At 37.1% G+C, this 24,769-nt stretch overlaps 1 protein-coding gene across 3 annotated transcripts in view; it reads right to left on the bottom strand.

The window, feature by feature from the left end:
- Nucleotides 1-218: 218 nt before the first annotated feature.
- The window catches only part of LOC122564824 (rab GTPase-activating protein 1), a 194,546-nt gene continuing 169,995 nt past the window's right edge, over nt 219-24,769 (bottom strand). For 2 of the 3 annotated variants that reach the window (XM_043720124.1, XM_043720125.1), the window contains 9 exons: nt 23,230-23,271; nt 22,407-22,535; nt 21,354-21,446; nt 18,757-18,867; nt 12,570-12,674; nt 11,640-11,723; nt 9,987-10,058; nt 3,781-3,978; nt 219-1,804 (listed from right to left, as the gene is read on the bottom strand). In XM_043720124.1, coding sequence (XP_043576059.1) covers nt 1,682-1,804; nt 3,781-3,978; nt 9,987-10,058; nt 11,640-11,723; nt 12,570-12,674; nt 18,757-18,867; nt 21,354-21,446; nt 22,407-22,535; nt 23,230-23,271 — 957 coding nt within the window. In that variant the 3' untranslated portion in view covers nt 219-1,681. Of the gene's footprint in view, nt 1,805-3,780; nt 3,979-9,986; nt 10,059-11,639; nt 11,724-12,569; nt 12,675-18,756; nt 18,868-21,353; nt 21,447-22,406; nt 22,536-22,621; nt 22,714-23,229; nt 23,272-24,769 lie in introns of those variants that run through there. The other variant, XM_043720127.1, reaches the window with a different exon arrangement.

Below are 24,769 nucleotides of genomic sequence, written 5' to 3'. Positions count from 1 at the left end.
TTTTGATCAATTACAGCTTTTCTTTAGGAATGAACATTACTCAAAGATAACAGTCATATGTTTTTAAAGATTAGAAATTGATGCTACAGTTTGTTCATTGTGGAGACTCCAATGTGCTATACAGGTGTAGACCTTTACAAAACTCTGCATAGAACAAAAATCATGCTAAACAAAGTAACTTCTTCATGGCATGATAAAGACTCTTATAAATTGAAGGATTATTTAAAAACTGTGCAATTTAATGAGAGTTGAGTACATTGTGATACATGGGTTACTCACATAAAAGCCACAATTTAGCAGGCCAGCGTTGCAGTCTGTTGGCGTAGTAACCAAATACAGGGGTAGAACACAGGTTTATATCATGATTTTTGACATGATAAGTATCCCCAATCTCTGATAATCGTCTGGCCAAGGTAGAACCCAGTAACATTAGTAAGCTGTTTTAACAATTAGGGTTGACATTATCGCCCATACTGTAGTCTATAGGAGAATCATTCCACTTCTAGTTCTAAAATATTCTAAGAAACCTCTTACTCCAGTCCCTAAGCAGGGTCTTTGTCTGAAAAACTACTATTCCAGAAAGAACCACATGGTCTTTAAAAAAAGAACTCGATAACTCACGCCAAACAGACCTGCCCGTTGGACCAAATCTGTTGCATAGCAACCTTTTTGAGAATCAACAAGACCTCGGAGCCAGGCAACATATTAGTATTCCATTTACATCTGGTGAACATTGCAACATTAAATCTTAGTCGTAACAAAAAGACAAAAGAGAAATCAAACTCAGTAGTTTATACCAGTATATATTTCAATCCATAAAGTATACACAGTTCACCCTAATTTCCTTAGTCTAACACAATGTCTACACGTAATGTTGAGGAAGTTACAATACGTTTGGCATCAAACAAATAGAAGAGTGGTATGACATTCAGACAAAGCACTAACATAGACACATCAGCTCTTGAGCTAAAATATTACACCAGGCAGCATTAGGAAACCAAAAATAAAGCAGAATTAAAAAATAAACAAACTTTCACGTTTATGTACAAATCAGTGCCCCTCAGACACTCTCAAAAGATGTGTCTAACAGCATAACATAAACCATTATAAATAGATAATATAAGGTGCAAAGGTCTCCATTCTACAGACTCCCCACTAGAAACCCAGATTATGTTAAAAACTACATTGAATTCAGCTTGTCCGTGGAGCTGTGTTCCTTTGCTTATTTACCAACTTTTTGATTCCAAAACAGACAAATTGATATCAAAAAGAGTATACAGAAGATGCAAAATCAGAAATTATTTCAAGTTAACGGTTAGATTTTTTTTGTTTCAAGTGGAAAGAGCTTGTTATCCTGGTACCTAAATTTGACCTCGAGTTGTGCAAGTCTCAAATGAGACAGTAGAATGGAGTGTCCGCTTGTCTCAAGAGAACAGAATAGAGCCAAAACTACTGTAGCACAGGTCTGGCGAGTGTTAAACATCAGCAGTATAAAGACCACTCTAAAAAGGTAAAAGCTGTTGCTTATGGATTTTCTTTTTTTTTGGGAGCTGTTAACCATGTTAATCCACAGATTGTATTTGCAAGAACACATTCTGGTCCCCTAGTATATATCAGAAGTGAGCACATTTTGACCAGGATTGGTATTTGTTTTTTTGCCTCACTGACCCAGATGACTTTCTTATGAAGTCTCTTTTCCTTGTACACCAGTGGCTGTTTTAATGGAGCTTATTGTTCGGTTGAACCAGGTTTTCTTTGCTGCTTGAACTTCATTTAACGCTAGACCCAAATGATGCTCCAGATCCTGAAAAAAAAATCCAGATAAATTAATTGATCTTGAAGGTTAATTTTGAATTTTGTTACAAAAGTAGTTCAGAATTTTACAGTTTGGGTCCATTGGAAACTTCAATAAGCAGCAATAACCTACATTGAGATAACATCTTTAAAAAAAATATTCTTTTGTGAAATGCAGGTGTAACTGGTTAGACCAGCATGTTGCCCATCTCCAAAGACAGGTTTCTTGAATTGAAGTCCCATGTGGTCCACATACACCTACTGTGTTTTGGAATTCCAGGTTTTTGACCCAGTAACAGTGAAGGCACAGTGATATGGTTCCAAGTCAGAATGGTGAGAAACTTTCAGGATATCTTGCAGGTGGCGCATCAACTAAATGCAGCTGCTCTGATCATTCTAAGTGGTGAAGGTCACGGGTTTGAAAGTACTATCGAAGTATTGATGCTGCATTGCATTGTGTTGATGGTATACCCCGTTGCCATTGTGCATTGGTGAAGGGAGTGGATATTGAAGGTGATGGACAGTGGGCCAATTACTGGGCTGCTTTAACCTGGACAGTATCAAGTCCATGTTTCCCCAGCCAGACTCTCTCCCTTAATCAACCACACTCAATAGCATCTACGAGATACACTGCAGAAATTCACCAAAGATCCTTAGACACCACCTTCAAAACAGACAACCATCTAGAAAGACAAGGGTAGCAGATACCTGGCAACACCACCACATGCAGGTTTCCTCCAACCCACTCACTGGGAAATATATCGCTGTTGCTGGGTCAAACCCTGGGATTCTCTCCCCAAGGTCATCATGGGTCTACCTGCAGCATATGCATTACACTGGTTCAAGGAGGCAGCTCACCACCATCTTCTCAAGGGACAGGTAATAAATGCTGGCCTGCCAGCAACGCCCACATTTCAAGAGTGAATTTAAACAAAATCTGAAAGTAGCTGCTCCAAGGTCATTGTTCAAATTGCCCTATCTTAACTGCGCCCTTCCTCATTGGGCTTACTGTGTAGTATAAACTTCTAGTAAACCCAATATATAATTTTGCTTCCTCCCGCCTCATACACAATGTCCCATGAGTATCTAAGTCATTAAAATCTTTCACTACTGCATTATTTTTACATTTCTCTGAAATGTATTTACATGTGATCTGCTACTGACTGTATCTTACAGTACATATCTAACTTTATTTTCCTCCTTTTGTATTAATGCCTTTTGTCCATATGGTCTTACTTGAGGATCTTTCCAAGGAACACATCCTTCCTCACTGTGATAACTGATTTCCTCGTCATTATTGTGACACTCACCTCTTCTATCCTGTTATCTCATCTGAATATCTTGTCACCTGGCATGTTGAGCCATCGATCTTGCCCATCTTTCAACCAAATCATGGTTTTAACACTGTTATCATACTCCCATGTGCCTATCTGTGCCCATAGCTTGTTTATCTTATTCCTTGCATTAAAAATTATTATTCATTTAGCCTTGCTGAACTCACTTATTTCGGATCTAGCCTATGGTTCCTCTGTCAGACTCATTTACTCATGTTTGAACTTGTAATTCTCTCTCAGCTTTTCTCCCCTCTGAGCTACTTGTCAGCCTTTGAACTCTATGCCGTATTTATAAAACCCAGCACATTATATGCTTAATTAACTACGCTTTCCATCTGTCCTGCCACCTTCAACAATTTACACATATACACATCTAGGTCGCAAGGCTGCTGCACCCATTTTAGAATTGTATTCATTTCATATTAGCTCTGCATTCTTCCCACTAATATTAATCACTTCATTCTTCCTGCATTAAATTACATCCGCCACTTGTCTGCCCATTCCACCAACCTTTCAAAGTTTTGTATAATCTGCAAATTTTGAAATTGACCTCCTTTTACCAAGATGCAGATTATTAACCCCATTATTAAATGAATGCGCAGCCACCCGCTTACATTTTATCCTTCCTCTTTTGATCTTTGATGAAACACACCTGGATTTTGCACTCTGCCTCCACCAACTGCAGTTTGGTCTGAGCCAGCTCCAGCTCCATTTCCCTCAGTTGGTTCTTCAATAAGGCTTTCTCTTTATCTTGATATTCATCTGAGGTATTCTTAGAAGTACTGAGAATTTTAAGTGCACCCTCCTTGTTGAACAACTCTCTGCAGCGATCGCAGCCTTCAACCTTTTGCTGAATCAAAAAAATATATAATTACTACCTCTGTAATAAAATCACTTCTGTTCGTATAAAATACAATTATTGACTGAGGCTTTGAGAGAGAATTATTTTTACCATACTCTTAAGTTAATCGTTCTATTTTCCATCTTGTTGTGATTTAAAATAATGCTGCACTGAGTATGTTGTGTTATAATCCCAGCTAAAGATAATATTAGACAGTCAGATTCCAGAGCAAAATCAGTGTGATTGACCACATTTTCTTTTCTGGTGGTCAGTCACTGAACATATTCACAAGAGGCTGGCAATAAAGTTTAACAGAACACTAGCTGTATTACACAATACGAGACATATTTCAAATGTTTTGTTTCAAATTAAGGATTCAACCCCACAATTCTCAATAACACCCTTACAGGTATTCAAAACCCAGTGAGGGGGTCACCCTCTCTCCATTTCAAAGTCTTCTATTCACTAACTGGTTTCTGAAGCTGCCTTATCAACTTCTAATCATTTTCAGAGTAAACCAAGGTGTTTTCCATACCCTCATACACCATCAGATTTCTCCAAATCCTTGCTCAAATCTGACTATTTATTTTAAAAAAAATTGCTAAACTTTTTGCACTGATGGAAATTACACACAATGATCTTCTGGATATTTCTCTCCTGCTACTGGACTTCTGTTGCTCAGCGACAGCTGTTTAAAAATCTGTCCTACTTTGAATATACTAACTGTTCACCTCAAGCTTTACTCAAATGATGTAAGCCCTCATTAAATCCTCATGTATCGCAAATCCCAGCATTACTCTCAGAATTTAAAACAAAACTAAATTTTAAATCAGAATTTAAAATGAAACTTACACTCAAAGGAATCAAAATTACACAATACAGGATCCTTCTACTTCAGAATCCAAGTTTCTATGATAACATGAGTCTTCACAACAGTTTCAACCATACAATATTGCATAGTTGTTAATGCTGCATTACCCATTAAAATTAATGCAATGCACAGGAATATAAGCAATCTAGACAATAGAAATTTCCTTAGTTGAATACAAACTCACAAATGCTAAGAATATCACACATCATTTAATATTGCCAGAAGTAAAACAATACTTTATACTATAAAGTGATCTGTTCTTTTAATTTAGTAAAACACAATTCGACTGGAAGTTTACTTCCTGCAATGGTTTCCCTTTACAAGACACCCGCATTTTTGAGCAACATTGTGACGAAAGAGAGACAGAAAAACTCAAGCCAATTACAGTAAACAGCAGGCTCACGCTACAGCTGGTGTTTTTCCATGTTTATTCACACACTGAGTGAAAGAATCATTAATCCCAAAATGCAACATTTGTAGCTTCAGGCTGTAGGGATGACTTGATGAACTTACATTCGAAGAAAGAACTCTTCTTTCGCTCTAAATTTTCATCAAAGCTCAAAGGCATTTGCTCCTCCCTAGAACATGGCTTCAATGGCGTCAATCACTCAGTCAAATCTCAACTAACTGGCAATACACAAGTGAATTTTGACTTTGTATATCAGCAGCGATTGGATTAGGAAGACAGTCACTCCTGAACGTCGCCTCATCTCCACCAATAACTCAGCCAAACAAATTTCCAGTTCTCTCTCATCTTTCTCAATCTAATTCTGGGTCTGAAAGAAATAACTGCCTTTTGGCTTTTGAACAATTAACTATTCTCTGGACAGATTCATTGGTCCAATTAGGAGTCGCCACTGAAGGTTTATGCCCACACTTTCCACTATAAAATAACTTGCAAGCTCCTTTTGTGATGGCTCATTTACGAAGCTGTGTGGTCATAGAACATAACAGCTCAGTACAGACCCTGCGGCCCTAGATATTGCGCTGACCTGTGGAACCAATCTGAAGCCCATCTATCTGACGCTACCCCATTTTCATCCATATGTTTATTCAATGATCATTTAAATGCCCTTAAAGTTGCAAGTCTACTACTGTTGCAAGCAGTGGGTTCCACACCCCTACTACACTGAGTAAAGAAACCACCTCTGACATTAGTCCTATATCTATCACCCCTCAATTTAAAACTATGTGCCCTTGTGCTAGCCATCACCATCCAAGGAAAAAGGCTCTCACACTGTCCATCTTATCTAATCCTCTGATTATCTTATATGTCTCAATTAAGTCACCTCTCAACCTTCTTCTCTCTATCGAAAACAGCCTCAAGTCCCTCAGACGATCTTCCCTCCATACCAGGCAATATCGTAGTAAATCACCTCGGAACCTTTTCCAAAGTTTCCACATCCTTCTTATAATGCAGTGACCAGAACTGTATGCAATACTCCAAGTGCGTTTGCACTAGAATTTTGTACAGCTGCAGCATGACCAAATGGCTCCAAAACTCAATCCTTCTACCAATAAAACCTAACACATCGTATGCCTTCTTAACAATCCTATCAATGTGGGTGGCAACTTTCAGGGATCTATGTACATGAACACTTGATCGCTCTGCTCATATATACTACCAAGAATCTTACCATTAGCCCAATACTCTTTATTTGTGTTGCTCCTTCCAAAGTGAATTACCTCTCTTTTTTCCACGTTAAGTTCCATTTGCCACATCTCAGTCCAGCTCTGCAGTTTACTGATATCCCTCTGTAATCTGTAACATCCTTCCACACGGTCCACAACTTCACTGCCCTTATGTCATCTGTAAACTTACTAACTTCTACGCCCTCATCTAGAGGTCATTTATAAAAATGACAAACAACAGTGGACCCAAAGCAGATCCTTGCAGTACACCACTAGTATATGAACTCCAGGATGAACATTTCCCAACAACCACTGCCCTGTCTTCTTTGAGCTAGCCAATTTCTGATCCAAATCGCTAAATCATCCTCAATCCCATGCTTCTGTATTATGCGCAATAGCCTACCATGGGGAACCTTTCCAAATGCCTTACTGAAATCCATATACACATTAAACACTTTACCCTCATCCACCTGTTTGGTCACCATCTCAAAGAACTCAAAGGTTTGTGAGGCATGACCTACCCCATTCTATCCCAAATCAACTTATTCTTCCTACATGATTATAAATCCTATCTCTTATAATCTTTTCCAACACTTCACCCACAACTCAAGTAAGGCTCACTGGTCTGTAATTATCAGGATTGTCCCTACTCCCCTTGTTGAACAAGGAGACAACACATGCTATCCTCCAGTCTTCTGGCACTACGTCTGTAGACAATGATGACAAAGATCAAAGCCAAAGGCTCTGCAATCTCTTCCCTGGCTTCCCAGAGAATGCTAGGATAAATCCCATCCAGCCCAGGGGACTCATCTATTTTCACACTTTCCAGAACTGCTAACACCTTGTCCTTGTGAACCTCAATCTTGTCTAGTCCAGTAGCCTGTATCTCCGTATTCTCCTTGATAACGTTATTTCTTTCCCCCAGTGTGAATACTGATGAAAAATATTCATTTAGCGCTTCTCCTATCTCTTCTGACTCCACGCACAATTTCCCACTACTATCCTTGATTAGCTCTAATCTTTCTCTCGTCATTCTTTTATTCCTGGTATACCTGTAGAAAGCTTTAGGGTTTTCCTTGATCCTATCTGCCAACAACTTCTGTCCCCTCCTGGCTCTTCTTAGTTCTCTCTTTAGGTCTTTCCTGGCTAACCTGTAACTCTCAAGCGCCCCAACTGAGCCTTCATGTCTCATCCTAACATAAGCCGCCTTCTTCCTCTTGACAAGACATTCAACTTCTTTAGTAAACCAGAGCTCCCTCACTCGACCACTTCCTCCCTGCCTGACAGGTACGTACTTATCAAGGACACGCAGTAGCTGTTCCTTGAATAAGCTTCACATTTCAATTGTGTCCATTCCCTGCAGTTTCCTTCCCCATCCTATGCATCCTAAATCTTGCCTAATCACATCATAATTGCCTTTGACCCAGTTATAACTCTGGCCTTGTGGTACTTACTATCCCTTTCCATCGCTAAAGTAAACAACTGAATTGTGGTCACTATCACCAAAGTTCGAATTTATCGGCAGAAATGGCCTGAAGGGCTTATGCCCGAAACGTCGATTCTCCTGCTCCTTGGATGCTGCCTGACCTGCTGTGCTTTTCCAGCAACACATTTTTCAGCTCTGATCTCCAGCATCTGCAGCCCTCATTTTCTCCTACTATCACCAAAGTGCTCATTTACCTCCAAATCTAACACCTAGCTAGGTTCATTACCCAGAACCAAATCCAATGTGGCTTCGCCTCTTGTTGGCCTGTCTTCATACTGTGTTAGGAAACCTTTCTGCACACACTGGACAAAAACTGACCCATCTAAAGTATTCAAACTACAGTATTTCCAGTCAAGACTTGGAAAGTTAAAGGCCCCCATAACAACTACCCTGTTACTCTTGCTCCTATTGAGAATTATCTTTGCAATCCTTTCCTCTACATCTCAGGAACTATTTGGAGGCTGATAGAAAACCCCCAAAAGGGTGACCTCTCCTTTCCTTTTTTCTAACCTTAGCCCATACTACCTCAGTAGACGAGTCCTCAAATGTCCTTTCTGCCACTGTAATATTGTCCTTGACTAACAATGCCACATCTCCCCCTCTTCTATCATCTTCTCTGTTCTTACTGAAACATCTAAATCCCAGAACCTGCAATAACCATTCTTGTCCCTGTTCTATTCACTTCTCCGAAATGACCACAACATTCATGACTTCGGAAATCTTTTCATTATAACTCATCTTCCTCTTTGGTGTGATATTTAGAATTTGAATGAATTTATACTTTTCTAAAATTTCTGAAATTTAAGTGTTTTTGGTCCTGAAAACAACAGAGGTCAATGGCCCAGCCTATAATATTGTAGATGTATCACACAAAATAAAATCAAAAGGAACAATCTTACGTAATGGGGACTAAATGGCTTCAGGTAGCATTAGTGCATCAGACTCCAGGAACATTATACAATCTTTAAAACATGCCTACTTTACTCAAAATGTAGGCTTTAATATTTCATTTAAGCATAGAACTATAAATACCTTAATGTCACTGTTCAAACAAAAAAGGGCATTTTCGCATAAAATGTAATTTGTCTATACATTTTCAAGACCATTTATAGTTTTTAGAAAGTGGTTTCCTTTTGCAGAAGAATTAACATGGGGGAAACAGAATAGATCCTTCTTAACTTAATCTAATTACTTCATGTGGTTTAAGTGGTAATTTGACTGGAAATGTAGGGCACCATTGAGTAAGATTGACAAAACAAATGTGAAAAGATGCAAGTTTCCAACTACTTTCTGGAAAGGAATAGTCCTCCACAAGAAGGCTGATAAAGTAGAGCTACACTTAGCAAGCATAACAAGAATCAATAAATAGAACTAAGAAAATGTTTGGATATTTAGACTCTTTCATTTTTGCATGTGAACTTGTATCCAAGAGTAGTTTCACAACACTTATTCTGCTTGGTATCACCAATTCTATAGATAATAGATGCACAATTGAGCGACAGTAACTAAATTTGTTACACTTTTTGATTTTGAATATTAACATGATCAGATCGTTCCATAATTTGCGAGAATTTTACAAGTATCTACACTAATTTAAATTGGATTTATTGACAACACTGTATTCATTCATTTTTATCTTAAAACCTTGGGCCCAAATTTTTCTCGTCTTCCTCATTTTCAAGTTCTTCATCGCTCTCACCACAGGCACAGGCCATCAACTTTGCTGTGTGCCCAGGCATAAAGAAGCCTTAAAGTCTTCTGTTGCGGAATACCGGAAAGTACTTGGCTACCACAGTGCACCTCGTGCTAATGGCACAGTTTGAATTAGTTTGCTGAGTAATTATGGTTTCAGACCTATATAATCACCATTTATGACTAATAGACAGTGCTACAACCTACTTCTTTTAAATCTAAATCAAAATTGCAAGTTGGTTTTTTTATATTTCCTTATCACAAAACAAAACTAATCATGGATATCTGATCATTTATTCATCAGAAGTTAACTTGCAGTGCCGAAAAAAGACTCACCCGAATTTGTTCCAACTCAGTTTTATTTCCCGACTGCTGCCTTTCCAACCTCTCACTCAGTTGGGAGCAGATCTGAAAAAGGATATTAAAGACTCAGTAAAACAAACATAATATAACTTGGTCAGGAAGGTGTACAATGTACTGCATGCAAGATTAAAAATCAATAGTCTAACAAACTACAGCAGATACTAGTTAATAAAAATACATTCTGAAGATGTCATTCAATTTACAGACATATATACACTTGATAAACTCAAATGTTTAGTGTTGACGCTGACAGAACAGAGAGAAAGAGAGCACACAAGAGCGAAAGAGAGATAGACAGAAAATACTACAGCTTCATGCAGCTTTTCATACACTTTAATTTTAAACTATGTCAATGTTTGAAATGATCTATGCAAAGTAAAAGCAGAAACAATTCTGCATTCCCGTAGAATCAAAATATTACATTTTACATACAAAACTACAATAGGGATTTAATCTTATCAAAAGCAAACAAATATCAACAGCCTGAATCTGTAAACATTTGGAGGAATCTACAAACATTTGGATCACGAGAATGCCCGATAGCTACAGATTAGCTCCTAAATTGCACTAGTATGTCCCAATGCATTAACACAAGAGTTTTCATGAAAATATTATATAAGTTTAAAAAAGTACATACAAATTAAGCAAAAGGTTATCAAAATCTAGGGCTGACAACTGCTTCTATATTTATAAAAACTTCCTGGACATAAGAGTTACTTTGGAGACTTGTCATTCGCGAAATCATCGGCTTAGTTTAAGCAGTTTTCAGAAGGATTGTGAGATATTATAAAAGACAAGTTTTTCAAGATGAGGATGGCAGTGACAAGGCCACATATATTACACATCCTTATCTATCCTGGGGCGATGGTGCGGTGCTTTCTTCTTGAAAGCCTTCAACACTACTTAAGCGACTTTTGAAGCTATCAAAAGATAGCTAGGTAATGTGGGCAATCTTGTGTAGACCAAAGCAGGCTTCATTCCCTCAAGGTCAGTAGGGAATAATTGGTATTTTACAATTATCCTTTTAGTTATTTGTGTAATTTGAGCACACAATCTACCAGACAGCAAATAGACCAATGATAGAATTTAAACAAAAAAATCTAGTTTTGGACCACTACATTATCAAATCGATTGAATATGGCATGCTCCCACTGATGGAGGGTGGTCTGAAGATAGCACACAACTAAAATGGTAGAATTTATTCTCCCATTATCTAAATCACAGAGAGAGGTTCCAAGGAAACATACAATACAGACTGTCCTCACTTCCCAGATGACGAGCAGGGATTAGAAAGGCAGGAGTATATAAAAGAAAATTAGAGAGAAAAACCAAAACTTGTTCTGATGAACATTATTCACCCAGAATATTAACCTCTCCTGATGCTGAAGGAACCACTGGATAAATGTGGTACATATGTTGTATTTCAGATTTTTGCTATTTAGACTTGTATTTCAAAAAAACATTTTCATGGATGCTGCAAGTTTTCTTTCAGACAGTACTCTTCATTGGTCTGTAAATGAAGCCTCTGAACAAACAGAAATCAGTGGCATAATTTATTTCCATGATAAATATAAACCTGCCAGACTTCAAGGAATGACTGCAGTAAAATCCTTGCAACTTACAGACCTGTTTGTAATCCCCGATGATCGAACTGTTTTTCTTTATTTCTGATTCAGCTTTGTCGAGTTCTCTCCGGCACATCTCCTTAAGCTGTGAAAGACAGAAACAGGTACAGAACTAAAACCTGATACTTTGGTAGTATGCGCAGTTAAAAATATTTATGGACAGAGAAAACTGCCATTATGCAATTTTACTGGTACTATGCAAAGTCGAATATCTAGACAACAGTACAGTACTGTTCATGTTTAGCAGAGTTTTTTAAAAATGGAACAAATTTGACTGAATCAAAAATTGCTAAGTTCCTAAACAACACTGGAGAAGTTCCTTCATAGATTGTGATTCCAGGTTTTATGGAGTACTATCAGAAAAGGTGTGGACATTTACAAAGGTATATAAATATATATAAAAAAGCGTACAATCAATGTTTAAAATGCTATTTCAAGAAACAAGATCAAAAAGACAATACTTTTGTGCAAAATTTACCTCTAGTTAGTATTGTTATTTTTAACACTGCCCCCAATTTTCATTCTCAAAATTTGCAAGTAATTAGATAGGGTACCAGTGACACACTGATCAGCTTTCCAAGTATCTTTACTGCTTGTCTAGTTAGTAAGTGTTTATCTTGGTCAACTGAAAGGACTTCAATACCAAGCATTTATGCTTTCATACCATCAACATGGGGTGTTTAGAGCTGTTCAAGGGGAACTATCGTGCACTATTTTCCTATTTCTGATCTGGAGATGCTAAATCCAAATTTAATTTCTTGCCCATGTCTATCTTGGCTACAAACAGAAAAAAACAAGACCAGGATCTTTGAAATCCCATTCTATAAACTATTAATTATAAAATATTAAGAGCACCTCTCACCAAGAGTTTAAATAAAAACCATTTAACCCAATGAACAATATGACATGTAGACAAATATAATTTAATTACCTGAGTGGCTTCATTTTCTAATCTCTTCTTTTCATCTTCTGCATCAACTAACTTCTGTTTGGTCATGAGCAGCTCTTTATTTAATGCATCTGCTTTCTCCTCTGCCTGCCAAATAAGTAAACAAATCTACATTAATTTAGGTTTTAAGCTAATGTTGTGGTGTTCTCATAGATCCAATAAGAATACTGAATGACCTAGACAGAGTGGATGTTGGGAAGATGTTTCCATTGGCAGGAGAGAAGAGGACCCAAGGGCACAGCCTTAGAGTAAAGGGAAGACATTTCAGAACAGAGATAAGGAGAACGTTCTTTAGCCAGAGAGATGGGGGAGGGGAGAAATATGTGGAATTCATTGCCATAGAATGTTGTGGAGGCCAGGTCACTGAGTACATTTAACACAGAGATTGATAAATTCTTGATCGCCAAAGGGATCAAAGGTTATGGGCAGAAAACGGGAAAATGGGGTTGAAAAACCTATCAGCCATGATTGAATAGCAGAGCACAATGGCTTAATCTCTGCTCCCATGTCTTATATTTTATCCAGATATATTGTATTACATGTTTGTCTCCATTAGTCAGGGCTTACCTTCATTTCCAACAGCTCTGAAAATAATTTCATTACTTTTCTATTAACTAAACTCTGCCATTATAAAGCAATAATTCTGGAAATTACAATATTAAATCTGGTTTGGTGTTGAACAAATCTGTTCCAAAACATACACATATGAACCATGAAGAATATTTCTGCAAAAGTGAGGAATAAGTTGAACTAAAAAACAAAGTGTACTGTATAAGTTTAGCTTAGTTGTTAGTAGAGTTCATTGGAAAAGCTTCTGTCGTTGTTCGTAGTAAGTGAAGGTACATTTATTTTAGTAGGTATATAACTTATTTGGTCAAATTATCCATTCAGCAATATCTATTCTTTATGTTCTTTACTCATACAATGGAGCATAGCCATAAAATTTTAAACACTGCACACAAAGAAACCCTGCTTTACAAACCAAAGTGCAACTGAGGGCTTTTTGCTCAAATGTATATTAGGGTGGTTAACAAAGGAACACCAGGTCATTCATACCTGCATAGCTGTTCCACCATTCAATTAGATCAGAGTTAAGTTAAAGATGAATATCAACTCACACTGGTCCCATAATCATTATTACCAGTGCTCAAAAATAATCTATTAATCTTAGCATGAAAATTTTCTAATAATTGCTCTTAATGCCTTTCCAGGGAACAGGGTTTAAGACACAAATGACGTTTTGCTTGAAGAAGCGCTTGTTGATTCACCTATTACATTTCTTCCGTCTTGATCTGCATTCATGCACCAGAGGAATGAAGAGAAATTCTCTTACTACACAATTGAACCATTTAATCTTAAATATCTCAACGAGATCACTTTTCAATTTTTTAGACTGAAGAGAATAGAAATCTAGACTCTGCAGCCCTTCCTCATAGTTTAACACCACTACCTCAATGAACTATATTATAAATATATATATAACACAATACTAAAGACCAGGGATACACATAAAGCAAAGTTCACATTTAAATGATCGCCATGACCACAATCATATCTTATGCTATAAGTTTCTTTTCTGAAGGTTGCAATTCTCATTATGGTATTGTCTCAAGACTTTTCTTCCTATCCTCCTCCTGTGCCATAAACATCTCCATGACTTAAGTTTTTCAATTTTTAAATCAAACGGCTAAACTAAATTAATACTGCCAAAATGAGGTGCCTGTCTTTTCAAGATAATTACTCCCCAGAATCCAATAACCAAAATATTTGACACGAAGATCTCATGACATGCTTTACGACCTACATAGGATGTAGTTTGCTTGAGTTGATACCTTATCGCTTCAATAAAAATTCAATGTAATTATGTGAAATTGCAGTGAGAACAACCAGAATCTATTTTTAAAAAAAATAGCAACAAGCATAGGTCATTTAGTCCCTTGAGCTTGTTCCATCAATTAAAATGATCTTATCTGATTTCCAGCCCATAACTCCTTTGCACATAACTCCTAATAACTGTGGTTAACACAATTTTAAACCTCAGCGATAAACTTAGCTGTTGATGCAGCAATGTTGTGTTTCCGGAATTCTGAATTTCTACCACCCTTGTATCAAGGGTACCCTCGTTTCACATTTGAAAGTTTAAAACAAGCCCTATACTCAAGTCCATAACAAGACTACTTACCCCACTATTATCAAATCACCTCAAATTTCTACAATCCAAGGAATATTTCCTTGTTTGCGTAATCTCTTCTTACAATATATCCTTTAGAGGGCTGGCAGCATTGTGGCAAATTTATACTGTGCACCACCCAGGGCTAATATACTTTCCTAAGGATAGTGCCAGTATGCTCTCAGTATTCAAGCTGTGTTTTAACCAAGGACTTGTGATTAATACACAATTGCATTTTATGCCTCTAGATATAAAGCCAGGTAGTGCATTGGCATTTTTGCTTTTCTGTATCTGCTCATGTCATTTTAGGTCACCTGTATACCTGTAGCTTGTTTCACAAACAGCTTTAAAGTCCTACAAATCTAGAGGATCTCAACATCCAGATATTATAATTTATGAAATTAAGTCAAAATTGAAAGCCATTTCAAGATCCGCAGCATTCTGAAAGTGCCCTCAGTTGTCCTCACATTTATTCTCATTCTATCCACATCTGTGACAATACTGTCCAACTTTATATCATTAGCAAATACATGTGTGGCTTTCTATCCCATCACCTAAATCACTAAGTACAGAACAATTGAGGCCACAATACAGACCTTTGAGACACCACTACCCACGTTGTTTCAATAATTTCCTGCCCTTAATCCCTACTGTTTCATTCCATTCAGGCCATTTCCTAAGGAGGTAAATAATATGCCTTCAAATCCATGAAATTAAAATTGAGTTAACAGTCTCATGACTTTATAGGAGCACCTTTCCTTCTTTGATTACATGAGAAATACTAATGGAAGGTATTTTCTACTCTCAACATTTCCATATTAGCTATTTATTGACCGGGCATTCATGACCTTTCTAACTTCAGAAGAAAGTATGACATTATACAAGGATCTTTAAAAAAAAAAGGAGGCACTGATTTTAATAAGCAAGACTTTGTGAAAACTGATCTTTCTTGTTCAACTACTGTTTTGCAAAATGAATGACGACATTTTATCCTGTAGATAAAACTGAATTGTTGTAATTTATTGATTGCACCAATTATAAAGCATCTAAACTTTCAATGCCAGAATCAGAAACAAAGTGAACAAGAAGCATACCTTAAACAAAAAAACTAACTGCGGCCCAAGAGCAGATTTTCTTTTTTGTTATTTAGGTGATGTTTCAACTCTGTCTAACACACATTGGGAATGGCTACAAAATAGTTAGACACACCAAGTTAGCAATTCAGAATGATCTTCTAAATGAACCATAGTTGCTTTCAATTTTGTGTTAATTTCTCAAATTATAATATCTGAATGTTGAGGTCCTCTAGAATTACAGGACTTTAAAGCTGTTTGTGAAATAAGCTTAAACCCACACTCTGGGACTCAGTAACCGGAAGATGCTAGGTTCACAGGTAATATTCTAAACAAAGATCCATTTGAAAAAGAAAACAAATCATGAGTAAAATACCATCACTGACAAGTATTTAGAATTTTGCAACACAAGACTTTTCAGCCCACTGTGGCTATGCTGGAGCTATTTCAAGTACCTTCTGATGTTTTAATGAAAGTTAACTTATCCTGATTAACATTCAAGTGATGTGGCAGATATTAAACTAACAGATTGAAATAACTGAAGGAAAGGGTTAACTTAACCTACAACATGGGAGATAAATGCTAATTTGCTGCAGGGGATAAATTGATTTTTGTACATCTTATTACTCAATCTACCAGTTAGTAGTCTGAGATTTCAAAATAAGATCAAAATATTAATTTAGCAAATCAATTATGACATAGTAACAATAAAGTGAAATAAATGCAACTGTTTCACAAACAGACAGGTTTTCCTGTAGAATTATGAAACTAAATTGGAGACTAGCAGTAAGACGCTTCCACGTATGAATGTGAATGCTGAAGTAAAGTTAAAACTGTTTGAATTATAACATTACTAACATAGTTTAACAAGATAATCCATGACAGGATCCTTGAACCAATGCAACGCCTGTTGTATAATAACAAATACAGAAGGCAAAATATTTGAATTTGAATTGGTAAGTTGTTGCTGCCTTTTTGAAAAAAAGCAATAGTAACAAACTAAAAGTTGGCAAAGAAGAATATGGCAAAAGAACAGGCAAGTACTTAAGGCAGGAGGCAAAACAATCTACCAGTGACCAGACTGGGTAATACAGAGTGGATGGATTTCTTTTGTATTTTCTATACATATACAATTGTAAGGCGAGATAGGATGACTCTTGATATTTTACAAGAGGAAGTTAGGTATGTACAAAAGGGAGAAAGGATTAGAATGTTAAGGTGAAATGAAATAAAGTCAGATTAGGATTGTATGCAGAACAAACACTGGCATATGCTTGTTGGGCTAACTGACTTCAGTTTAGAGAGCAAAAAACATCTTCAGAATTAAATTTTACATAACCTCAATGCCCTTATTGAAAAGTATTCAACTGTAACACATTTTTGTCAAGTAAAAATATACTGAAGTACTGATTTATTTTCATTTTGGATCCTTTATGGAGTGAGGGGAGGACTAAGAAATTCATCAATTTAAATATCAATTGAGAACATCAATTTAAAATGTCTACTTTGCATCATAAGCTTGACTTATAACAGCAATATTAATACAAGATCCTGAGAAACCTGTGGCAGAGCAAAGCCAATTTCTACACTGTGTGCAGTAGCATGAATGTGTAGATGCAACTTCAAATCTGACCAGGACTTGGCAAATTCTCAATTAAATAATTTTTTTTCCAACAGTTCTTCAATCTAAAATATATCTGCCACAGAACACTTAGTTTTATTGCTATGCAGTTTTTTTAAAAAAAGTGAACATTTTGAATTGTACAAAAGCAGTAAATGTCCAATTCTAAATGCTTTGTGCGCAGTTTTGCTCGTTACAGCAACATCTGCTACTTCACAGCCAATTATCTCAGCTGACTTTTCAGTTAGCCAATGAAACAACTAACTCTTTCTTACAAAAATTGCCATTTTAGAAGATGCAATCAGAACCTCAGTGTTAACAAGATGTAATACACTCAATACCTGGGCTTACAAGCTAGGATATACATTGCTTTAATTTTAAGTGGGCATAATTTAGCACAGGTAGGAAAGTTACATAAAATATTTATGCACATGCAGTCAGAGGCTTGACTGATTTTGAAGCTGAAATAAGAGTAGCTTTAAATGTGAACCATTGAGATTGGCTAATGACTGCACTTCAGACACTTTAGTTACTTAGAGTTAACCTGTATGCAGGTGATAGCATCCTTTACACCCTACAGATTTGGGCGGCACGGTAGCACAGTGGTTAGCACTGCTGCCTCACAGCGCCTGAGACCCGGGTTCAATTCCCACCTCAGGCGACTGACTGTGTGGAGTGTGCACATTCTCCCCGTGTCTGCGTGGGTTTCCTCCGGGTGCTCCGGTTTCCTCCCACAGTCCAAAGATGTGCAGGGTCAGGTGAATTGGCCATACTAAATTGCCCGTAGTGTTAGGTAAGGGGTAAATGTAGGGGTATGGGTGGGTTTCACTTTGGCGGGTCGGTGTGGACTTGTTGGGCCGAAGGGCCTGTTTCCACACTAATGTAATGTAATCTAATCTAATCTAATTTACAGAGTTCGGGACTGGTCATGTCTGGCATCACCTGAAAAAAACTGGAGTCTTAGCATATGGAAAAAGTACCTGATAAATGAATTTAATAATGTATTTTTCATACCTTGGCAAGTGTGAACTGCATGGATATTAAATAATTAGTGTAAACTGACAAGATTGGATCTTAACTGATTGCATATTTCGCTACTTGCATTACAGAATCAAATGTTCTTTATCAGGATGAACTGCAATATCTAAGTTGAAACTCAGTTCGCAGCACACAAGACATTAAAATTTAACTTCCTAACAATATATCGATATTCCAGTTACTGATGAATTAAACAATGTTTTTTAGAAAGGAGAACAGTAACTTCAGTCTTTAGTTCAGTTAAAAGGCTACAGAGTTTACACTTACATTATCCAAATCTTTCCTGAGTGCGATCTTGCTAGTAACCAGTTCATGTGCAAGGTCATCATTTTCCTGTTCCAATCTCATATTTGCTTCCTGTAGACGCCTGTTCTCACGCTGGAGGACAGCAGACAGTTCAATGATGATGTAAAAATAACAGACTAAAAATATACTTTTCTAACTTGACTCTCTCTAAATAAACTGCACTCTTTAGTCTTCATAGATCATTGTTCAACTACAGATACACGACATCCTAACCTTAATATTTTAACAAGTCCAGTCCATAAATGTGTTGAAACAAACTGCTTTTTCAGATTTGGCACAATCTCTGAATAGAGCTGAAGAACTATTTATTTCCATGCGAAAGATTAAACATGCTGTTCTGCTCAAAATACATTTAAGCTTCAGCAGTGATTTATTTCATTGTATAGAAACACAAAACAGGTGCAGGACTAGACCATTCAGCCCTTTGAACCTGCTCCACCACTCATTATGATCATGCTGATCATCCAACTCAATAGCCTGTTCCGGTTTTTTCTCCATATCCATTTTTTAGTCCCAAATGCTATGTCTGACAATGGCTCAGTGGTTAGCACTGCTGCCTCACAGAAATGAGAGTTCGATTTCAGTCTTGGGTGACTGCCTATGTGGAATTTGCACATTTTCCCCGTGACCACTGGGTGTTCTGGTTTCCTCTCTCAGTCTAAAGATGTGCAGTTTAGGTGGGTTGGCTATGCTAAATTGTTCCATAGCATCCAGGAACATGCAAGTTAAGTGGATTAGCAATAGTAAATACAAGGTTACTGAATAGGGTGGGATGTTCTTCAGAGGGTCAGTGTAGACTTGATGGGCCAAATGGCTTCTTTTGGCACCAGAAAAATCTGTTCTGTGAACCCCTTTTTAAAATTTTGGCCTTGACTGCTTTCTATGGTTGCAAGTTCCATAGGCTCACCATTCTCCGGGTGAAGACATTTCTCATCTTGGTTCTAAATAGTTTAGCCCATTTCCTTAGATTGCGACGACCCTGACATCGGGAATGTTCTTCCTGTATCTACCCAGTGTAGTTCTGTTAGAACTTGAGGTTTCTATGAGACCCCTCCTTAATTTTCTAAGCTCCAGTGAATATAATCCTGACTGATTAACCTCTCCTTGTATTCAGCTTCATTATCCCAGGGATCAGTTTGGTATCAATAGGCAAGGAAATGAAATGCACAGGATACGTAAGTATTTCCTAAAATTGCAAGGGTTGGGATTAGCAGCCTCTGGAATACGAGACGTGACATTTGACGCAAAGACATTTGCTGAATAAATAAAGTTTGATATGAAACAAAAGGAGAGAATAATTGCTTCTCTCAAGGCTGTTAGGTGATTAATATTCATGTTTGGCACTTCCTACAATTTGAACACCACAAGACTTCAAAGTAGTAATATCAAGGCAAGTGTGACGATACTCTGGCTTTAAGGAGGTGTATTTCGTCCTGTTTTTCTTTATGAAAGGTTAGAGACAGAGGTTATGAGTGGCCTGCTTCAAGCCAATAAAGTAGAACAGCTTGAGGCGCCTTGGGTTTTTTGTTTAAAACAGAAGTTGGAAGAACAGCAGCAGCCTGAATCAGTGAGGTCTGACAGAACCTGGATTTTAGTTTCAGCTTTCAGTAGCTGTCAGGGTTGCAAAAGCTGCTACGTCTTTCTTCTTCTTTGCTCCAACAATCTGGGGTTCTCTTCCTGCTGCTAAAATTGCATTTGAGACAATCTATTTTACTGAATTTGCCTTTGCTGAGGGTGTGTTTATGGATTGTTACAATATTGAAACAGTTGCTGTTTAGTAAATAATCCATCATTCTGTTAAGTTTTCCTAAAGAGTTAAGTTATTCCAATCCTTCTTTATTTTGTCTGAATTTAAACTATATAGTGTATGAATAAACTGTTTTTTGCTTCAAGCCTAGTAGTTTGGGCAATTGAATTGTATCCGGAATGCAACACATGGCACTTGCATTTAAAATAAGAAAAAGTTAGGGTCTAGGCCGTCTCCTCAACCTGTATTGAGGGGGTTTGATCTGGCCGTAACACACAAAACATCTTTCTTGTTCTGAATTCAGAAATGCTTTAAATTACTGTAGAAGTAATATTGTCTCCGTTTGTTCCATCTAATATTTATAATCCCAGTGCTAAACTTAAAGCATTGCTAACTGGCCTTGAAGAAAATGACCAAGGCTAAAACATATTAGAGCCATGCCCTAAGTAGCAGAAAAAACAAAACTTGCAGCAAGTAGCTTAATTGATCCTACCACTGCTATATTGTCTAAAGAGGTTTTACTGCTGTTGGCCACTGTGGATCTTTCAAATCTCTGGGGATTATAGCAGCGCTCAAAGAGAATATGTGTTTTAAAAGTTCCCCCAGTGACTTTTGAAATAACTAATGTATATAAATGTGGCAACTTTTCCAGGTGAAGTGAAAACTGGAGCTGGAGAACTCATTTGCTACACTAATCTGACTAGTCAAAAGAAATATTAACTCAATACTTTGAAGCAATAATCGATTTAATGACAATTTATACATTCAAGCACAGATATTATGGTTTTAGATACCACGGATTGTTTCATACCTCAAATCTTTCAACAGGATCTTCCTGTTGAGCCTGTTGTTCCCGCATTACCAAGTACTCCTTTTCGTATTTCTTAAGCTTTTTCTGACTGATCTGTGCATTTGAACAGTAAGGAAAATCTTGTGACTAAACAATCAGTAGATTCATTTTTTAAGTTTATATTTTTGTAATAAATTAAATCACCATTAGACAAACAAGTTACTTAATTAAAGTAGTAAGTTCTCAGCAGTGGACACCTATATTTAAAAATGTGTTGATTCTAATTAGTGATCAATACATTTATTTCGAAACAAAGTTGCAAGTTGTTTGATTGATGGCTCAGAGGTGCAAAGAAAAACATACGACAAGTAGATTAAATCCCTAATCTGCATTCAGTTCAACACTGATTCCAGATTTCCTTTCCCAGCAATGTCAAATGGGGGTAAACAAAATATGAGCTAGGTAGAGGTCTCATCTGGGAACCTCCACACGGATGCTGAAACCGTACATAAATATCGAGACACATTCTGACAGGCTCCCATATTCAAATGGATCATTGGCACTCAATCTCGGCTAAGTTTTACAGTAAGCAAAGATATCACCACAAGTTAGGCTTGACTCAGCAATACAGCCAAAGGGAAGGTAGGGTGAAATGTGGGGCACATTGAAATAAACGAAAAATCCTTTTCTGATGTGAATGCAACAGTGACCACTTTGCAATTGCAACAGCAGTGAGATAAAAGACCAAAAAACCTCAAATAATGTTAAAGCAATCATAACAAATCCGTAATCTCAAATAAAGCAACTTCAAGAAGAAAATCTACAAAATACCGTGATTTTTAAAAACAATTTTTATCTATTTTTATAAAATTTAGATCTGTACTGAATGGTGACTGGTAGTACTCATATCTAGTCCACACATTTTTCAGAATAATTCAGCATTTTATCACACTGCCAAACAGAATTATTTGAAAAAAAATCAAATTAATTTCTAGTAAAAACCTTCAAGTCTAGTTAAGTCCTGGCCTATTTTTTGACAGAATACTGGCATCAATGAAATGTTTACTTGATTACCTTCATACTGCAGGCCAGCTCCATCAGCTTTTTAGCATTTTCTTCTGAGCGATACCTTTTAGGAAGCTGAACACGGAAAAACTTCAGGGCCCCTTCAAAATCTGTTAATAGAAGATCATCTTTTGAAGTCTGCAAAATAAATTTTAACAGATGTCAGTGCTATCTGAACAAGTCCGTGGAATTGACAACCACCATTCAATAAAATCTTGGCATACACGGTTTCCTGCTCACTGTTGGAAAAGATCAAGACATTTCCAACCAGTTGCTCAGATCACCACCCTCGTACTAATCAGACTCTCCCATTAAATCAGGCCATCCTCACGTGAGCTGAAACACTGAGCATGACTATTCTGAAAGAATACAAAACAGCATTTACTGGGTAATCAGCCCAAATATCAGCCAGTTTGTGCATAAAATAGAAGGAAGCAGTATTTTCAGAATAATACAAGCAAAATAAATTGAATTATTCCAAAGATCTTGCTCATTGGTGAAATCTAAAAACTCTTTCTGAAATAGTAGATGCATATGAGCGTTCAATGTGCAATTTTGCTCTTGTTCATCGGAGATGCAACTAAGGTATATTTGATTCAACATTATTCAAAAGTTCATCTCAATAATAATGGTATCTTGTATATAGATTGATCCTGATATAATTAATAACAGTTTATATGCAAATTAAACTTTACACATTCACAAATTGTTAATCTTACTTTAGTGCTGCTTTCAATAACCATGCTCCAACTTTTGGTGTAGCTACACAATGACAACTATAAACCTCATTTAAACTATTTTGTGAATATTCAAGAGAAATTATGACACTTACCTTCAGTAAAGCAAGTGCAACATTGAAGATAACACTTATCCCCTTGAAAAAATGTTACAAAAGTTTAGGTAAGCTTATGCAAGAAAACATTTAACTTTTTCAATTTAATTTTTTCACACACTAAACAAGCACATCTACACAACTGATTTTAAAAAAATGTTAACCATCTCTTGTTAACTTATGATTTAATTTTAAACTCACAGGATCTCAAGACATATCTGACATTGTTTAATTAAGTGCAACCAAACCTCCATTTTTATTTAACAGACAATGCATTTTTGTTTTGCTGAAAGTTTAAGACTGACAGACTGATGAGAACAAAACAGCACAATGGTTCACTGTTAGGCCAGAGTGGAACTACAGCAACGATTTTGAGAAGGAGGCCTTAAGTTCAAGCATTCCCGTTTGCATTGTTTAATTCGCCAATTGGCATATTCAGTGTTACAGACAACACTTGTTAAATTCAACCAGATGTAGAATCATGAGTCTGCAGGTCACAGTTTCCACTGGATTGCTTGTTCAAAATGGTGAGACATTCCCAGTGTATTAAAATACATTTCTCAAGATCTAAGCTTTTCTGAGAAAATGACTTTTGTTGAATTCATCACAACACATGATTAACATAGCCAAATATGTGTTTTGTATTCAACTGTTATTTTGGGGAGCAAAAACATGATTGAAAAATAGTCAATATTATTAAAACAACATTATACTTTTAACAATTTTTGTATTTCAAACAGACAAAATAAATGACCTCCCATAATTTACTGTAACTACTTACACACTAGCTGCACCAGTTTTAAAGCAAAATAATAGTGTTTAAATTAGGAATTTGCAAGTTATTTACTTTTAAGATGAACATAGAACATAGAAAAATACAGCGCAGTACAGGCCCTTTGGCCCTCGATGTTGCGCCGATCCAAGCCCACCTAACCTACACTAGCCCACTATCCTCCATATGCCTATCTAATGCCCGTTTAAATGCCCATAAAGAGGGAGAGTCTACCACTGCTACTGGCAGGGCATTCCATGAACTCACGACTCGCTGAGTAAAGAATCTACCCCTAACATCTGTCCTATACCTACCACCCCTTAATTTAAAGCTATGTCCCCTCGTAATAGCTGACTCCATACGTGGAAAAAGGTTCTCATGGTCAACCCTATCTAAACCCCTAATCATTTTGTACACCTCTATCAAGTCACCTCTAAACCTTCTTTTCTCTAATGAAAACAGCCCCAACTGCCTCAGCCTTTCTTCATACGATCTTCCTACCATACCAGGCAACATCCTGGTAAATCTCCTCTGCACCCGTTCCAGTGCCTCCACATCCTTCCACAGTATGGCAACCGAAACAGCACACAATACTCCAGATGCGGCCGCACCAGAGTCTTATACAACTGCAACATGACCTCAGGACTCCGGAACTCAATTCCTCTACCAATAAAAGCCAGTACGCCATATGCCTTCCGCACCGCACTATTTACCTGGGTGGCAACCTTCAGAGATCTGTGTACATGGACACCAAGATCCCTCTGCCCA

Source organism: Chiloscyllium plagiosum, chromosome 30, assembly GCF_004010195.1.
Source record: "Chiloscyllium plagiosum isolate BGI_BamShark_2017 chromosome 30, ASM401019v2, whole genome shotgun sequence".
NCBI lineage: Eukaryota > Metazoa > Chordata > Chondrichthyes > Orectolobiformes > Hemiscylliidae > Chiloscyllium > Chiloscyllium plagiosum.
This window is presented reverse-complemented; position numbering and strand designations above follow the sequence as displayed.